Source organism: Acanthochromis polyacanthus, chromosome 5 (genome assembly GCF_021347895.1).
Source record: "Acanthochromis polyacanthus isolate Apoly-LR-REF ecotype Palm Island chromosome 5, KAUST_Apoly_ChrSc, whole genome shotgun sequence".
In the NCBI taxonomy this organism is placed as follows: domain Eukaryota; kingdom Metazoa; phylum Chordata; class Actinopteri; family Pomacentridae; genus Acanthochromis; species Acanthochromis polyacanthus.
Window position 1 is genome coordinate 34,894,340 of NC_067117.1, and position 17,869 is coordinate 34,912,208.

General features: G+C 39.1%; 1 protein-coding gene and 1 non-coding gene across 2 annotated transcripts; one reads left to right on the forward strand and one right to left on the reverse strand.

Annotated features, from left to right (window-relative positions):
- Positions 1–4,698: 4,698 nt before the first annotated feature.
- Positions 4,699–6,567, reverse strand: LOC127534168 (guanylin-like). The gene is made up of 3 exons (XM_051948703.1): positions 6,451–6,567; positions 6,172–6,358; positions 4,699–4,854 (listed from the first exon to the last, which is right to left on the reverse strand). The coding sequence occupies exons 1-3, from the start codon at positions 6,517–6,519 to the stop codon at positions 4,790–4,792; spliced, it is 321 nt and encodes a 106-aa protein (XP_051804663.1). The 5' UTR covers positions 6,520–6,567; the 3' UTR covers positions 4,699–4,789.
- Positions 6,568–17,288: 10,721 nt separating this feature from the next.
- On the forward strand, positions 17,289–17,360 carry trnap-agg (transfer RNA proline (anticodon AGG)). The gene has a single exon. It is a non-coding gene; the product is annotated as a tRNA-Pro (tRNA).
- Positions 17,361–17,869: the final 509 nt, after the last annotated feature.

Sequence of the window (17,869 nt, forward strand, 5' to 3'; positions counted from 1 at the left end):
AAAACCCACACATGCAAACTCCATGCAGAAAGATCCCAGGCCTACCCTGGGATTTGAACCAGGAATCTTCTTGCTGCAAAGCGAAAGTGCTAACCACTACTCCACCGTTTAAGCTAACATTAAAAGCATAATTTCTTCTTTTTTATTGATGAAAGCAGTGTTCCAAGCAAAGGCAGAGACGCAGACACAGACTCTACTGAGACGTTGCCTTTTTTTGCCCTGCAGGATTTAGGCGGTAACAGAAACAGAGAGGAGTGAGCACTCTGATCTCGTTAGGATCTTTTCTTCTCCTTGACGACTGTCGACCTCTGGCGGTCACTTAGCGACATTACAGCAAACATGCCGGTCAAACACCTTTATTTACAGTTATTTAACCCATGCCTCTCCAAGTAATTATGACTTCATGTAAATATGCTTGACGCTGAGCTTTGCTGTGAGACTCAAAGTAAGGATAAGGGAGAAACCTGGTGTTAATATTTCAAGTTGCTAAACTTCACACAATGTGAGTCAAGTCACCCTCAACAAAACACATTTTACTGTGGTAAGTAATAGACATTTATCCCATTCCTCTACACATGAATTCAGGATAGTTTAACAATTGTTTTATTAAGCGACCTTCTCGACCACAATATTTTAAACATTTAACATTGTTATTCTGATAGAGTATGAGCTCAAATGTAAACTGAAAAATGGCCACCCTTAAATCACGTGGCTCGTTGGTCTAGGGGTTCTCGCTTAGGGTGCGAGAGATTCCGGACGAGCCCTGCGTTTTCCCTCAACCCTGTACAGTTTACCTCAAGATTGGAAAGTTTTGATTTGTACAGTGCTCTTACAATGTGGGTGGTGAAGAGCAAAGGGCAAAGTGCAAACTGAATGTTCCAGGAGACACATTAAAAAATTAATAAAAATAGAAGAAATAAATTATCATAAATGATGAGTATAGAGGTTGTACTATTTAAGTGCAGAGTACAATATGCATGAGTTGCCATTGTGTATGTACTGTATGTGTGTGTGCGTGCGTGCGTGCGTGCGTGCGTGTGTGTGTATGCATGTTAAGATCTTTTTTAGATGCATTTACATTGTAATAATATTTGGTGCTGGAGAGGCTCTTGACCTAACAAACCCATTTTTGGGGTAATGGGGGTCTTTCATGATCCTGTTTGCCCTCACCGTGTTACTCCTGGTGTAGATTTCGTGGGCAGTGGGAAATGCTTTGCCTGTGTTGCACTCTGTTGTCCACAGCAGCCCCAGCAGGGCTCTCCGGTCGCAGGCAGTGCTGTGATTTTGAGTGATGCTGCCAGCCAGTACACTATGGAGAGAATTTTGTTTCTTTATTATTCAATCAATCTAAAAAGGTTTTGCAACCAAAAAAGAGAGCTGAGACCAAAAAACATAAAGTTGTAAAAAAAAATTTTGAGCTCAAAACAGAACAGGTTGCAAATGAAAATATAATAATTTGAGAACATATTGACTTAACTTCAATTAAAACTAATATTTTTTGCTTGCAAGTTGAAAAGTTTTGCTTGCAAGTTCAAAATTTTTGGTTGTGAATTCTAAAGTTTTGCTTGCAAGCTCAAAAGTTTTGGTTGTGAATTCTAAAGTTTTGCTTGCAAGCTCAAAAGTTTTGGTTGCGAATTCTAAAGTTTTGCTTGCGAATCTGACTGAACCAAATGGGTGAGGCCAACGCTGGTGGAAGAGACAAGAGTTCCTATTGATCGGTTTGATCTTGCTCCACCGCCAGTCATTGCCGCTCCCCTCTGTGCTGTTGCTGGCTGCTTCCGCACTAGGTGAGTTGGTAGCCGGTTGCGCACAAATTAATTATGCTAAATATTTTAGGCTACAACCGTACATTTGTAACAACAATAATTATAAGGCCCGGATAGTGCATGCACGCTGATTAGCATTGTTGTCTCGGCTTGTCCCGGCTTGAGCAGGGTAGCCGGTGACATGGCCACTGTTCAAGATTAACTGGTGATATTTAGTGAGCGAGGCAGCTGTTACAACGGCAATACATAGCATAGATGACTGTACCGGTGCCTGTTGAAAACACCCAGACTTCAATAAACTGTTCCGAAATGTTCTTGTTGTCAGCTTTAACATTGTCGTTATTGCTCTGTTTGGACTCACGGGTGTTCAGTCTACCAGTAAAATACTCGGTTTAATGAGGACTTCCACCTAACGGAGTGGAAATATCGCTTCACTGCGGCAGAGTGTGACGATCTCCATCAGATTAACTGGTGACAGTCTGTGGCCTCAGTCAGACAGAAACAGCAAGAGAAGTTCTAATACCGTTTTCAAAGCTTACTGCGATAAACCAGTTTGACCTGAGTTGTTCTACTTTTAAACATATTTTAAGTAAAACAATGACATCATATAAACCATCTGACCACATTCTAACTAGAGATTTAACATTCCAACCTTCAGAACGTCGATATGCTTCAACTAATTTTTCCCGCATTATTCAGGATTTATTTATTTTACTGGGGCATTGCAAGTTAATCAACATTGTATTCTATAGAATCAATGCATTGTAAATTAAATGCACTAACTTTATAGAACACAAATTTTAAGGTATTTTTTTTATTTCTAAAGACCTAGAACAATAATATAGACGAGGATATTTATTCTACAAAACCTTAACGAGCCCACCCTTGAACTATATAGCTAGCTGCTGTACAAACAAGATCTCACAACTCAAGACGTGAAACAATAAAATAAGTATGAAGAACTTGCATGTCTCGCACATTCACTTCTGAACAAAACAACTATTAAAATATATAGTGTTTTTGAGGATTCACTGTAACTTTTTTGCTTCCTGGGGAAATTCATCACGCCCATAAATTATTGTGAAACCTGTTTTGTGCCTGCCTGCACTGGGTGTTAGGCTTGAGGCTGCCATCTGCAAGACACACAAACACATCTACATGGATCCTGTTAAGGTGTCATCCTAGATAGTATTTCTTCATCTGCCACCCAGCTGCCCCGTGGCTCTTATGGCTCAGTGGTCAACATACTAGACTTTAGATGATGGAAACCAGCCTGTCCTCAAACCAAGCTCTGTACACGCCCGTATTACGACCAAGTGTTACGTTTTGACTATGCGACCTCTGGCGGTTGAGTAAATATCGACACTCCGGTGTCTCAGCTGAAACGTCACCATGAACAAACATTTATCTAACACTATCCCTATCCCTATCCCTAACCATAACCCTAAACCCGTGTTGGGAAAGTGAGGAAAAAGCCGTTTCGCGAGGGAAAAGCCGTTTCTCAAATTAAATCCCGTAATGTGTTCCTTTTCCCCATAGGGGCGCTAACGTAAATACGCTCTCACGGGTCGTATTCCGGTGCACGTTACATACGACCGATGTGGTCGTATGAATTTGAAGACTTGTTGATGGAAACATAAAACTCTGACTTGCCTTGAACATCTGTTCATCATTGTGTTACTACATCTTATAGTTTGAGGCAGTTTCATGATAAAAAAATGTATTAAAATTGTGGGAGTTGTTACTTTTATACAGACATAAACACACATGCATACACAGGGTGTATGCCTCCTCAAAACCACTGAATGAGGAGAACAATTTATCCATCAATTATCTATTCACCGCTTAATCCTCCTTAGGGTTGCTGGGGCTCTAGAGTCAATGTTGTTGTTTTTGTTCTTTCAGTGTAATCTCTGATTTAATGAAATCAAATTTCATCTGACTTGACAGCCAAGATCTTGGCCTCATTTATCTATATGCATGACAGTGGTCTGCTGTCCTTTTTTTTGTGTGTCACACATGGCCACCAGTCTTAAAGGGAACCCCCCCCCACACACACACACACACACACTCCCCACTTTAATTCGCCTATTGTTGTTCTGCTGTTCTCTTAGTGTTGAAATTCTCTGCAGTAACTCTTCAGTAATGTGAGTTTAATGGAACAGTTGAATAGTTATTTCGCTGATCCTTGATAGCTGGTTTTCTACTGTTTTTAGGCACACATTTCATGCCTTTCTCAATGAATCCTGTTCAATATATGCAGGAAGAAGCACTTTGTCTTCAAGGGACCAGTTAGAGGTGGCAGATTTGATCCTGTTGTGTATCAACACGTGGCACATTTGTCGCAATGAAGCAACTTCAAAATTTATCTACATTAAACTTATTACATCACTGTAGAGTTTTTAGGTCAGTGGATGTCATTTAAGCACTCTTGAGTTCAGCAGTGCAGCTTTAAATGTTTGAAAAAGCAAGTTCCCTTGAAGAATGATGATCATATGTCACACCAATGATGGCTGTGAAATTCTGGGATTGGGAAGCAGGTCACAGATGTCATGCGTATTGATACCAGAGGCCAATAATCTACATTCCTGTTTGCAGGTACCTAAATGAACTACTTTGTTGGTGATCCTGGCAGATAAAATTTGTCCCGGTCAGCTATGCAGATAGGAACTGGTTTATTAGGACCATGTACACAGAAAGATAGGTAGGAAAAAGATTATCAGTTTTGTTTTGTAAACAATTTCATCTGAAAATGAATGATCTGTTGGACAAACCTGAGTGAAACAGTACAACTAGTCACCTTCCAGTATATCACAACTCCTTTAACAGATGCAAAGAATGTATTTATTCATAAGAGACAGCTTTACACTCCTGACAAGGGATCATATCAGCATGTAGCAACACATATAAAAATCAAGGCAAGTCAGATTTTTATGTAACGGTCATTCGACAATCTGGATGATGACATCCCGACAAGATCCCAGTCGATGTGTTTGTGTGTCATATAGATGGCAGCCTCAATCCTAACACCCAGTGCAGCCATCGAAGGAACAGGTCTCACATTGATCAATATTTTGGAAGACTTCCACTGGGAAGAAAAAAGAGAATGTAAACATACATAGTCATTAATATGACATATTACTTGCAGTGACAATGGGATCCCTTTCTGTCTCAGTTCAGCAACAAGTGTGTTGACTGTGTCTAATGTGCTTTAAGGGTTTAATAACCCTGAAAGACTGTTTCCTCAGCTTTTCATAGGCCTCTTCCCTGGTGTTATCATTCCAGAGGCACTTAATGTTGCAGAATGGGCATAATACAGTCAGAAAAGTGGTCTGTTGGAATCCATTAGAGTAAAATCACCAGAGAATGTGTCTGTTTCTATCTTTTTATTTTGAATTATGCTTTAGTCTGCAATTTTATTTGCTTGCTGTGATAAATTAGACCCTCCAGAAAAATGCGGGCAAAAATCCTTGATTATGCGAATAAGTATGTGGGGTTTTTAAGCCATTTTATGCGGGGAAATTGTGGAAAGTTGCAAAGTATGCGAATAGTTGTGAAATATGCAAAAATATGCGCGATTCACCTGCCGTCTGGCGCGGAGGGATGTGCCCTCTAATCAGACACTGGGACTGCTGCGGGGTTACTGGACTGACAGCCTGTGCTTTGGGAGGGGGAGAAGCTCACAGCAGCACCTGCTGCTTGTTGAGGACAGTAACTGCAGAATGATCTGAGTTTTCCTGTCAGTCTCCAAAACGGCAGAAAAAGTCGCTAGATTTTTGGCTAGTCGCTTTTGACAAAAAAAGTCGGTAGGACGCTTTGAAAAGTCGCTAGATTTAGTGAGAAAGTCGCTAAGTTGGCAACACTGGCGCCAGCTCGTGCTTCTCGTGTGTGTGTGTGTGTGTGTGTGTGTGTGTGTGTGTGTGTGTGTGTGTGAATGCGCGAACTGATGACGTCAGGCCGGGTGTCACATAAAAACTCACTCACAACTGCATTTATATTGGTTATAGTTTTCTCATTTTATGCGGAAATTGTGAAATCAAGCGGGACCCGCATATTTCTCTTTTTTTTCGTGGAAATGTGAAATTCTTGCGGGATTATGTGGCCTTTTGAGAAATAATTGACCCCCGCATAATCAGCGGCATTTTGGTGATTAATGCGGGAATTCATGCGATCGCATAATCGCATTTTTCTGGAGGGTCTAATAAATGCCTAATATCACAGAAAAATGCCTTATTGCCCATACAACACCTCTCTAATGAACAAGATTCCTTCATTTATGTGTAGACCAGAGATAGCATTAGATGGAGCCTTGAACAGAACAGTGTAATACAGTACTTCAAAGTGACCAAAATAATCTGATGTCCTACAGTCCATGTACATTTACTTATCTCTGGATCAACCTTACCGAGTTCATAGAAGACAGGCTTTCTTTCCACCTCGTCGGCACACACTGACTCAAAGACCTGTGGCAGGAGAGGGTCAGCACAAGTATCTTCAACGACATCCTTGGTGAGTTGAGGGTTCATCTCATCTAAATCCATCAATTCCTTCAGTTCTTTCACTGCCTCCAATGGGAAGCTTCTGTCTCCAACCTGGAGAGGATAAAAGAAGAAGGACATTCAGTAACAAGAAAATTCTGACACAATCCAAGTCTTTATATGCAGGATGCTGCAGTGATACTCACCATAACCTGGACACCAAGAGCTCCAGTGCACAGGAGCACCACAACAAGGATAACACTGAGCGCTCTCATTTTCAGGTGTGAGGTGGCTTCCAGTTTTTCTTCTGTGGTTGTTGTAGAGCTTAGAGACAACAGAGTCTGGGTGCAGGACCACTGGAGGTGCGTGACATTTATATACAGCAGAGGATCAAGAACAAAGAGAAAAAACGCTCGGGGGTAGAAGACTGAGTCCCGACTGTGCCGGATTAACTTGTATTACAGGACTCACATGTGGGTCAACCCTGAACAACAGTAAAATAAAGACACTGCCTTCATCAAGATTAGAAGACATGCATTGTTTCGATGCGCATTCTTCCTTGTTGTATATCTGCACTGCCTCTTGGGCACTTGCACAGGTTAGTCAGTAATTTAAGAAGCAACTGGCAGAACTGGTAGTGCAAAGAGAGTAAAGGTGGTCGGACATTGACCGGTCAGGACTGCAGTCTACTTATTTACATAATTGATTGTGTTTGTACACATTACATTTTAATGCACAGGTATTATAATCCATTAGATAGATAGATAGATAGATAGATAGATAGATAGTTAGATAGATAGATAGATAGATAGATCATTTTTGTTCATGTTGTTGGTCATTGGATCTCCTTCAAAACAACCAGCCTCAACATGAAAACCCCTGACAGATCAAGTGACAGACATTGATTATCATGTTACAAAGTCACATGTCAAGGGATGAAATATATTAGGCAGCGGTTGAGCAGCCGATTGTTGAGTCTGATGGTTGGATGGCAGGAAAGATGGGACACTTTAAAATTGTCAGCAACTTTGACAAGGGCTAAACTGTGATGCCAAGATGACTGGAGCAGAACGAAGCAACAGATCCTGTTTTAACAGAAGGCTCATTTGTAGATAAAAAGTCAAGCTCCATAATGGGAAATCCTGAACGTTGAGGGCTACTTATATACCCACAATTGTCAACCTATATGTCCTATATGTTTAGGTACTTCTACACACTGGCTGACACTGTCAATAAGAACACTGAGAGTCTGCATCAAATCTTTGAATGTACAAGTGCACTTCTTAGTAACATGTTCTTCACCTTCTCAGATGTTGCTGTAGGAGGCATCTGATGCACAGATTATAGGGTTTACATTTTGGTTCACATTAAAATAGATTTAATGGATGAAAATACTGTTTTTACAGGCAAATCAGTCCTAACCCTGTTTACACAATCTGTCTAAGTCACACCATCCTGTCTGGCCACTCAGTTGTTCTCTAATTATACTAAAAAGAATACCAACAACCTCCCAGAGCACTTACATCCCCACAATAAAGCACATTTACCTGTTCCTCAACAACGCCACAACCACACACCAAACATTCCACACATTTTCACAACCTGTTTCTGTCTAATGCCACAAGCAAAAAGCCCAGGATCCATTAAAAGCATTTTTCAACTGATAAGATGCAGTTTCAAATTCAGCTATAGACAGACTTTCAAGTACTACAATCTCATAGTATTTATAAATTCCTTATAAGTTATAAGTTCCTTCCCTGCCCTCACTGGGTGTTAGGACAGAGGCTGCCGCCTGCTGGACACCAATACATCGACTGGGATCATCATCCACAGGTTTTCTACATCTCTGAAGTGTCCGTGGACAAAGTCACCCAGCTGCCCAGTGGGTCAGTGGTCAACATATTGGATTTTGAATGACTCCATGAAAATCTGATTCGCTTTTAAATCAACAGTTTGGCCACAAGTATTTCCACTTTGATTGCAATAGGTGATGCCTTTTCTCAGAATCCTGTAGTTTGCATTTAAGGGTTTGTATTCTTTCTCCACTAGTGCTCCATCAGGAATTTATGGTAGTTTCTTGACAATAAAGGGATTCTCTGCATTCAAATAAGCATTTTTTTTCATACAAACGCATGTGTGCACACTCCGTCCCTTCAAAACCATAAAGGGAGGAAACGACTCAAATGCTGAGTCTGAAAGCAACTATTGGAAGAGTGAGATGCTGAAAGGTCACAGGTGGTACTGATACTTCCAACTGTTCGGTTTGTCACTCAGCTGAAAATATTTGCTCCAATAAAACTGACATGCTTGGTTAAGCTCTGGTAGCAAATGGGACTTTTTTTTCAAGCAAGTTAAATTATTACGTTGTGGGTGAATTTTCCTCATTCAGATTAGAAGTACACCAGGGAAATATGTATAAATATCAAGCGTTCACTTGTTTTTGTGTTTTATAAAGGCCCCTTTAGACTGCATGGCATCTGTTGCATTGTTGCTAATTAAGCAGTATTTTAATATATCTGGTCAGGGTGAAGGTACGGTAATTTTAACAGTATCTCATTTCCCAAATTCATTATGTAGAAAAATCAGATTCTGCAAAGCAACTATAGCTGCCAAATGAATGTGAGAAATTAACTGTAAAAATTACTATATATTTATGACTTCTTGGTGACATTTAAAGTCTCTTTTTAGGGCTGCAGTCATAACTTTCAGTATTGAGTATTATAAAATTCTCAGACTGAGAATCCTCACAATTGTTAAACTAAACACTCCTTAATTAGAACTCTTGCTGATAGAATAACCATTAAAAACAGAAATGTTTGCTGTTCAAATGCTTGACCTTTCTCTTTTTCAATCATTTCAACTGTTTTTCTTCACATTATTTTTGTAAGTTAAAGGGTAAAGCAGTGAGTGTCAAAATGAACCAGTAATGGAAAGCCAGTGATGATCACTGATAGCTAATGTTAAATTCCAATGGAGACAATGAATTTTCCAGTCACATTTGGGTAAAATGTGGCTAAAATTATGCCAAAACATCTATATAATTTTAATTTTATTGAATTGTGTAAGCTTAAAAACATGTCTTGCAATTTATTATTGCAAAAACATTAGTACTTCAAATTAAAGTTGGAATAAACTGATAAAGAGCATACACACAATGCTGCCACACAGCATGATTTTGACGAAGGGAAAACCTGAATTTTAAGGGCTTACATGTGATGTTGCTTATATACCCACATTTGTTAGCCTATATGTTTAGGTACTTCTACACACTGGCTGACACTGTCAATAAGAACACCGAGAGTCTGCATCAAATCTTTGAATGTGCAAGTGCACTTCTTAGTAACATGTTCTTCATCTTCTCAGATGTTGCTGTCGGAGGCATCTGATGCACAGATTATAGGGTTTACATTTTGGTTTACCTTAAAATAGATTTAATGGATTATAATACTGCTATTACAGGCTAAATTTTTTCAGTGCAAATCAGTCCTAACCCTGTTTACACAATCTGTCAAAGCCACACCATCCTGTCTGGCCACTCAGTTGTTCTCTAATTATACTAAAAGGAATACCAACAACCTCCCAGAGCACTTACATCCCCACAATAAAGCACATTTACCTGTTCCTCAACAACGCCACAACCACACACCAAACATTCCACACCTTTCACAACCTGTTTCTGTCTAATGCCACAAGCAAAAAGCCCAGGATCCATTAAAAGCATTTTTCAACTGATAAGACGCAGTTTCAAATTCAACTATAGACAGACTTTCAAGTACTACAATCTCATAGTATTTATAAATTTATCAAATTCTGGTCTAAATGCAAAACTTTAACAGAGACAACACATTTTGAACTTAAAGAGAATCCTCAAAAACATCAGATATATTATTGTTGTTTTTCTTTCATATGTGAACATGTAGATAGTACAGTGAGTACAATGTCATGTGTCAGGTGTTATTTTGACTACCATGAACAGAACTGTTATTACTGAGCATGAGGTTTGTGGTTTCTGCATCCACAGTCCATCTATCGACCGTCACACTTGGCTGTGGCTCTGTTCACATTTCAGTAGATCCGAGGAGGGGACTGAGGACTTCTGCTATTCTTGGGCTCCGTTAATGAAAGCATGTACAAACAAAAAATCTCCAAAGTCCAGCAGTGACTACTTGAATTAAAATTCTTTGACAATAACCCTCAACTCACCAAGGAAAACGTTCAAGACGTCTGTGCCAACCGTGACCTGCCAGCGGTCTTTCAGCCAGTGTGCCAAGAGGACAGACTGTCTTCTCATAACTAGGTAAGGTTGATCCAGTAAGTAGATGTACATGAACTGTAGGACATCAGATTATTTTTGTCCCACTTTGTAGTTCTGTGTTACACTGTTCTGCTCAAGGCCCGATCTAATGTTATCTGGTCTACTCAAAAACTAGAAATCCTCTCCATTGCTAAACGGCACGTTGCAGAAGGTCCTATGATAAAGCAAACTCAGTACTTTTTTTTTCTTTGTCGGTTGGTACTTGTTCCAATTGTCAAATCTAAGGCACTCGGGCCTATCTGTCCTAAAGTAGATCCTGTTCTTGAGAAATGGGTCTCTAATTCCTAGCTTACTTTTGAGAGAATGAAGATGGAATTTCAAACTGGGCTATTTGTTAGGGATTGTTGGCTGCAGATTACTGTTCCTAAAATGAACACTTCTGTATTTTTGTGGGACTGACACTAGTTTTATGATGAACATGTCACCCAGTGTTGGAGAACACAGGCATGGATGGTACTCAATACTCATCAGTTTGATAGCTCAGAATATCATGAAAAATTAAATGTGATGTAATCCTCTCCTCTGATGTTGGCGTGGTGAGTCAGCACAGTAAAGTAGTCCAGTGGTTACAGCGGTTAAAACCCATTAGTTTAGGTGAACATTTTTAGGTCAAATGAATCTTTTCTCTCCCCTTGAGCTTTCCAGTGAGCATACTTCTGGATGTCTGTGACATCTGTGCCTTCCCTGTCCTCACTGGGTGTTAGGACAGAGGCTGTCGCCTGCTGGACACCAATACATCGAATGGGTTCATCATCCACAGGTTTTCTACATCTCTGAAGTGTCCGTGGACAAAGTCACCCAGCTGCCCAATGGGTCTGATGGCTCAGTGGTCAACATATTGGATTTTGAAAGACTTTATAAAAAATCTGACTTGCTTATAAATGAACTACTTACCCTGAAGTATTTCCAATTTGACTGCAGTAGGTTTCTCAGAATCCAGTAGTTTGTATTCTTGTTCCACTAAGACTTTATGACAGTTTACTGATAATAAAGGAATTCTCTGCATTCAAATGAGCTTTTATACAAATGCATGTGTGCACACTCTGCCTCTTCAAAACCACTAATGGGGGACAAATGACTCAAATGCTGAGTCTGAAAGTAGCTATTGGAGGAGTGAGATGCTGAAAGGTCACTAGTAGTACTGATAACTCCAACTGCTAGGTTAATCACTCAGCTGAAAATTGCTCCAGTAAAACTGACATGCGTGGTTAAGCTCTGGTAGCAAATGGGACTTTTCAAGCAAGTTGAATTATTACATTGTGGATGAACTATTCTTTTCTCAGATGAAAAGTACACTAGGGAAATATGTATAAACAAAGTGTTAACATGTTTTGGTGATTTATAAAGGCCCTTTTTGACTGCATGGTATGTGTTGCCTTGTTAAGAAGTATTGTATCTGAAGGTAATTTTAACAATATTTCATTTCACAAATTGTCTGTTGGTCATGACCTTGTTTGTCTGGAACTCTGTATTGTCTAGTACAGGTCCCATAGTGTTTGTCAGTGACTCAATGTTGTCTTATGTTAAGGACAGGTCTCTCTTGAAGGTGCGTGTCCACTAGATGCGTTTTTTTCCCCGCAGGGCATCTGAAAATCACATGGGTGGTCAAACGCATCGACTCGGAAACTGGTCTGCTCCTGGATTTCAAGCCGGACGAACATGGTGGCTTGGCGGCAAACTTTGTCCAATATTACAAAAACACTTCAGCGAAAAGTATTTCTGAAAGAATTTCAGGCAAGAAATAAGCTAAATAAAAAAAATTGTGGCAAAATCTGATTCTGCAAAGCAACTATAGCTGCCAAATGAATGTGAGAAATTAACTGTAAAAACTATATTTATGGCTTCTTGGTTACACCTGAGGTCTGTCTTTAGGGCTGCAGTCAGATGACTTTCAACATTAACTTACTGAGTACTACAAAATTTCTCAGGCTGAAAATCTTCACATTTGACAAACTAAACACACTTTAATTTATTAGAACTGTTGCTGACTGAATAATCATCAAACACTTGCTGCTGCTTCAAATGCTTGTCCTTTCTCTTTTCAGTCATTTCAATAGTTTTATGCGTATTTGCACTTTGAAATAAAAATTCTTCAGCTCTCATATGTTGCTGTTGGAGGCACCATTTTTAATAGATTGTTAGAGTGAGAGTACTTTTTCTCAATCCTAATCCCGTTTCCACAATCTGTCAAAGTCACACCATCCCGTCTGGCCACTCAGTTGTTCTCTAATTATACTAAAAGGAATACCAACAACCTCCCAGAGCACTTACATCCCCACAATAAAGCATATTTACCTGTTCCTCAACAACGCCACAACCACACACCAAACATTCCACACATTTTCACAACCTGTTTCTGTCTAATGCCACAAGCAAAAAGCCCAGGGTCCATTAAAAGCATTTTTCAACTGATAAGACGCAGTTTCAAATTCAACTATAGACAGACTTTCAAGTACTACAATCTCATAGTATTTACAAATTTATCAAATTCTGGTGTAAATGCAAATGCAACAACAGATTTTGAACTTAGTTTTAGAGAATCCTCAAGGACATCAGATATTTAATAGTTGTGTTTTCCGTATGTTAAAATATAAAAAGTACAGTGTTTACAATGTAATATGGCAGGTGTTATTTCGAGTACTATTTTTTAAGGAGCTTAAGCTCAATTCAGGAATTCTGCATCCACAGTCCATCTATCGACCGTGACACTTTGACGTGGCTCTGTTCATACTTCAGCAGAGCCAATGAGGGGACTGAGGACTTCCTGCTGTTCTCGGGCTCCATCAATGAAAGCATGTACAAACAAAACCCCTCCAAAGTCCAGCAGTGACTACTTGAATTAAAACTCTTTGAATGATGAATTGAAAAGGTGTGCATACTGGATTCTGGATGACTTCCTCAAAATCTGCTCTTGTGATATAATCCCTGGTCATGAATTTCTGGCAGTTTCCTGATAATATCAATCAATCAATCAATCAAACTTTATTTGTATAGCACTTTTCATACAAAATTTGTAGCACAAAGTGCTTTACATAGAAATAAAAGGACAAAATAAATTAAAAATGAGAGATACAACCACTCCTCCAACCCACCAATCCACATACAGCAAACACACTCACTTACACACACACACACATACAAAGATATGTGGGACAGATTTTAACTGAAAAACATAAAAAGAGGACTGAGGAAACGCCATCTTTCATTAAAAATGAGGGAACACTGGAGCTAAGACTAAAATAACAATAAAAATAAATAAATAAATAAATAAATAAGATCAAATGGTATTGATAAATATGATTAGCTAAAAGCCAGACTAAAAAGGTAGGTCTTGAGTTTTCTTTTAAAAATATGAACAGTAGGTGCTGCCCTCAGGTCATCAGATAGGCTGTTCCACAGATGGGGGCCGTAATAATAAAAAGAGGCTTCACCGTATGTTTTAGTTCTGACTTTAGGGACTATTAAAAGACCACTACCTGAAGACCTGAGGGCTCTACTGGGTTCATAGGGTAAAAGCAAACTGGATAAATAAAAAGGAGCAAGACCATTTAAAGACTTAAAAACTAGTAAAAGAATCTTAAAATCAATTCTAAAAGATACAGGCAGCCAGTGCAGAGACTTTAAAATCGGGGTAATGTGAGCTCTCCTTCTGGTCTTCGTCAGCATGCGTGCAGCTGAATTTTGCAGTTGCTGTAGCTGTGAAATGTTCTTTTTTGGAAGACCAGAAAAAAGAGCATTGCAATAGTCAATTCCACACGTAATAAAAGCGTGAATAAGAGTCTCTGCATTGGCCTGAGAGAGAAACTGGTGCACTCTGGAGATGTTCTTTAAATGATAAAATGATTTTTTCGTAACATCTCTGATGTGCAGGTCAAAGCTAAGGTCTGAATCAAATAAAACTCCAACATTTTTGACCTGCTGACATGGATTAAAAGACAGTGCTCAGAGTTTGCTCTCCAGTTTCTCTCTCTGTGGACCTGTACCAATGACTGAAACCTGGGTTTTGTCCTGGTTGAGCTGAAGAAAGTTGTCTGCCATCCAAGACCTGACATCTAAAATACAATTAAAAAGGGCATCGATGGGCCCTGAGTCATCAGGAGACACGGCGATGTAAAGTTAATAAAGGAATTCTCTCCACTGAAATCAGCAGTTTCTTTGATACATAGCACACACTATGCTTCCTCAAAACCACTAATGGAGAACAGAGACCTGAACCCACCTCAGAAAAGGTATCCTTTAACTTCATTTGTTTATTTGTTCAGTGCTTTTGTTTCACAGTACAATAAGACATGAACATGCATAATTTCCAATTTTAAAAAACTGGAAAAATTGGGACGTTCTATAACTGTTGACCGGTAGTGTTTATATAAACAACACATATATTACACTGCCTGACCAAAAAAAAGTTACCATCTGGATTTAACTAAGCAACAGGTATGATCCTTCCATTGCATAGTTACAGCACTGATGAATATGTTTCAGCTGCAAAAACTTATTTAACCCGAGCTGCTACAGTAAGGAGCTTCTCATTTCTTAAACAACCATGTAGGAAGACATGTGGTCGTAGAAAGGATGTCAATCTGTCTCAGAAGGGTCAAATTATTGGCCAACTAAGGAGATTTCTGAAAATACTAACATCAGGTTAAGAATCGTCCAACACATTATTAAAACCTGAAGGATAGTGGTGAACCGTCGTCTTTGAGAAACAAATGTAGTCGGTCATGTGGTCTGATGAGTCCAGATTTACCCTGGACAGAGCTCAGATACTAAGTCTGAAAGCAGCACTTGGACGAGTGAAAGGTCATTATTGTTTAACTCTAATTTTATTATTAGTATAAGAATAATTACTCAGCTGAAAGTGTTTACCCTAATAAAACTGACGGCCCATCTGTGTACATGCTCTGTAATCTAAAACATGATGCAAACTCAAATGTGGAGCTGCATGATGTCTCTGATTTGCTTTCTAAACTGTGGTGTTTTGTTTTGTTGTTGTTTTTTTGCAGTTTTTAATTTAAAGCTGCTCTGGTGCTGTCAGTGTTTAATTTGCATTCACTGGCATTGCAAACCATTCAGTAATGTAAGGTTCATGGAACAGGTGAAATGATAAATTTCAACAATACTGCATTTAATCCTTGATGGCTGCTCTGGGCAAGTCTGACATTTTCCAACCAAGATGTGCACTAAAAATAATCATAGCTGCCGTTTTTTTTTTTTTGGATTGTGGATTGTGGTTGAGCACAGTCTTGTAGTTTGCTGGCCCAAATAACACTGCTCCACACTGTTGCTGCTGGCATGGATACCTTAAGGCATGTCACTGTACATTCCAAATAAAATGCATACCTTGCCCAGAAAACAAAATAAAACAACAAATCAAAAATAGCTAATAAATGAGACATTCTTAAAATAGGAATGACTGCAGACTCCAATTAACTCCACCTAAACATGCAACCCACAACACATTATGAATGCAAATGTTGCTCTCTGCACTTCCATAACAAAGGAAATGAAAGAAAATGTCTGCCTAGCACATAATTCACTTTCCAGCACTTAAGTTAACATGTAAACGCAAAATAAGCACAAGTGCTGCCTGCTCAAAACCACACCGTTTTGCAGATGGACATCTTAAACACTAAAGCAAAATCAATTTTTAAGATGGTATATTTACACTATAATCTAGGCAGCTGTTAATGCTGCCTTTGGGGCATATCATCCATCCATTCTCTATACACCGCTTTATCCTCACTAGGGTCGTGAGAGGTGCTGGAGCCTATGCCAGCTGACTCGGGCAAAGGCAGGGGACACCCTGGACAGGTCACCAGTCTGTCACAGGGCTACATATACAGACACACAATCACACTCACATTCACACCTATGGGCAATTTAGAGTAACCAATTAATTGAACCATGGATCTTCTTGCTGCAAGGCAAAAGTGCTAACCACTACTCCACTGTGTAGCCCCTCTCTGTCAAAATCCTTTAACTCAGTTATTGTGGATTAGGAGATTTTAAAAATTAAGAAATGTTAAAAAAAGTAATTCTTTATAAAATAAACAGTGAAATAAAACAGAATCAGTGACATTAAATAGAAATAGGAAAGAAGAAAAGAAGTAGAAAACTGAAGCCCGAAGAGAGTTAGGATACTATCAAAAACACAAAACTATCCCATGAAAGAACACAAAATGAAGCACTAAATGATTATAAAGCCTAAATTAGCTTTTTAAACCAGTATTTGTTTTCTAAACTGTGGCAGAGAAGCAAAGACAGACGGACCTAACCAGAGCTCTGCCAAAACTGAGGCAGCTTTCTCTGCCCAACAGAGAGAACAGGAATAAGACGGAGTGAGACCTCTTCCCTCGTTTGGATCTTTGCCTTTTTCTCTCTCTAGCTTACAACGAATATTTTGTTGAAACGTTTATCAGCGCAAGTAATTGTGATTTTTTGTAGCATTTTCAACGCCTCGACACGCGAAGTAATAACCATTATTTTTGCATATAAAATAAATGAAATAAAGGGAGGTGTGGTGTTTGATATGTTGGTTGTCTGTTGTGTTTCAGGAGGAATAGTCAAGTGAGAGTCAAGTCACTGGCCACAAAAGACAGTTAATTAAAGTTGTCGTAAGTAATGAGCAGTAAAAGCTTTAGTATTTGTATCTTTATAAATTAGACTAATTGATCAACAGTCACCTGGTTCTCAGCCGTCACGTACATGATTTCCGGATTTACATCACGTGGCTCGTTGGTCTAGGGGTATGATTCTCGCTTAGGGTGCGAGAGGTCCCGGGTTCAAATCCCGGACGAGCCCTCCGCTGTTTTTCTTCCACATTAAGTATGTTTCTGTTTTTTCTACTTACTTGTTGCATCATCCGTTTTCCTAAAAACAATATCCTCTAATGTGTGCACTTACAATGATGCAGGTTGGCAACTCTCAATATGCTAACAAAAAAATAGAAACACCTTAAAATATGGATGAACTAATTTAGACATAAATATTAAATAACAAACAACCTCTTCACATAATGTTTTTTTTTAAATTAATTCCCTAATAACTAGCTTTGAGTTTGACAAAATCATGCTCTATGACAGTGCTGTATGTATTTTCTTTCTGTTTATTCCAGTTTTTGACTGAAACTTTGATGTTTGCACTGAGTCAAATGATCAATTCCAAGACATATTATCAAGGCTGCACAATTCTACCAAATAAAAACATTGGAGATTAAGATTTTGTATAATTTCACACACATTTCCCCAAATGTCTGACTGAAAGATCTGGTGTCTTTGGACAGTTCTCCAATAACCTTTGATCGCTGTTTG

What these genes read in the sequence shown, in the direction of transcription:
- LOC127534168 (XM_051948703.1), bottom strand. Translation starts at nt 6,519, where the DNA reads ATGAGAGCGCTCAGTGTTATCCTTGTTGTGGTGCTCCTGTGCACTGGA. An exon ending in CTCTTGGTGTCCAGGTTATG is followed by an intron (nt 6,359 to 6,450) that starts GTGAGTATCACT and finishes TATCCTCTCCAG; the next exon opens with GTTGGAGACAGAAGCTTCCC. An exon ending in GCCTGTCTTCTATGAACTCG is followed by an intron (nt 4,855 to 6,171) that starts GTAAGGTTGATC and finishes TTTTCTTCCCAG; the next exon opens with TGGAAGTCTTCCAAAATATT.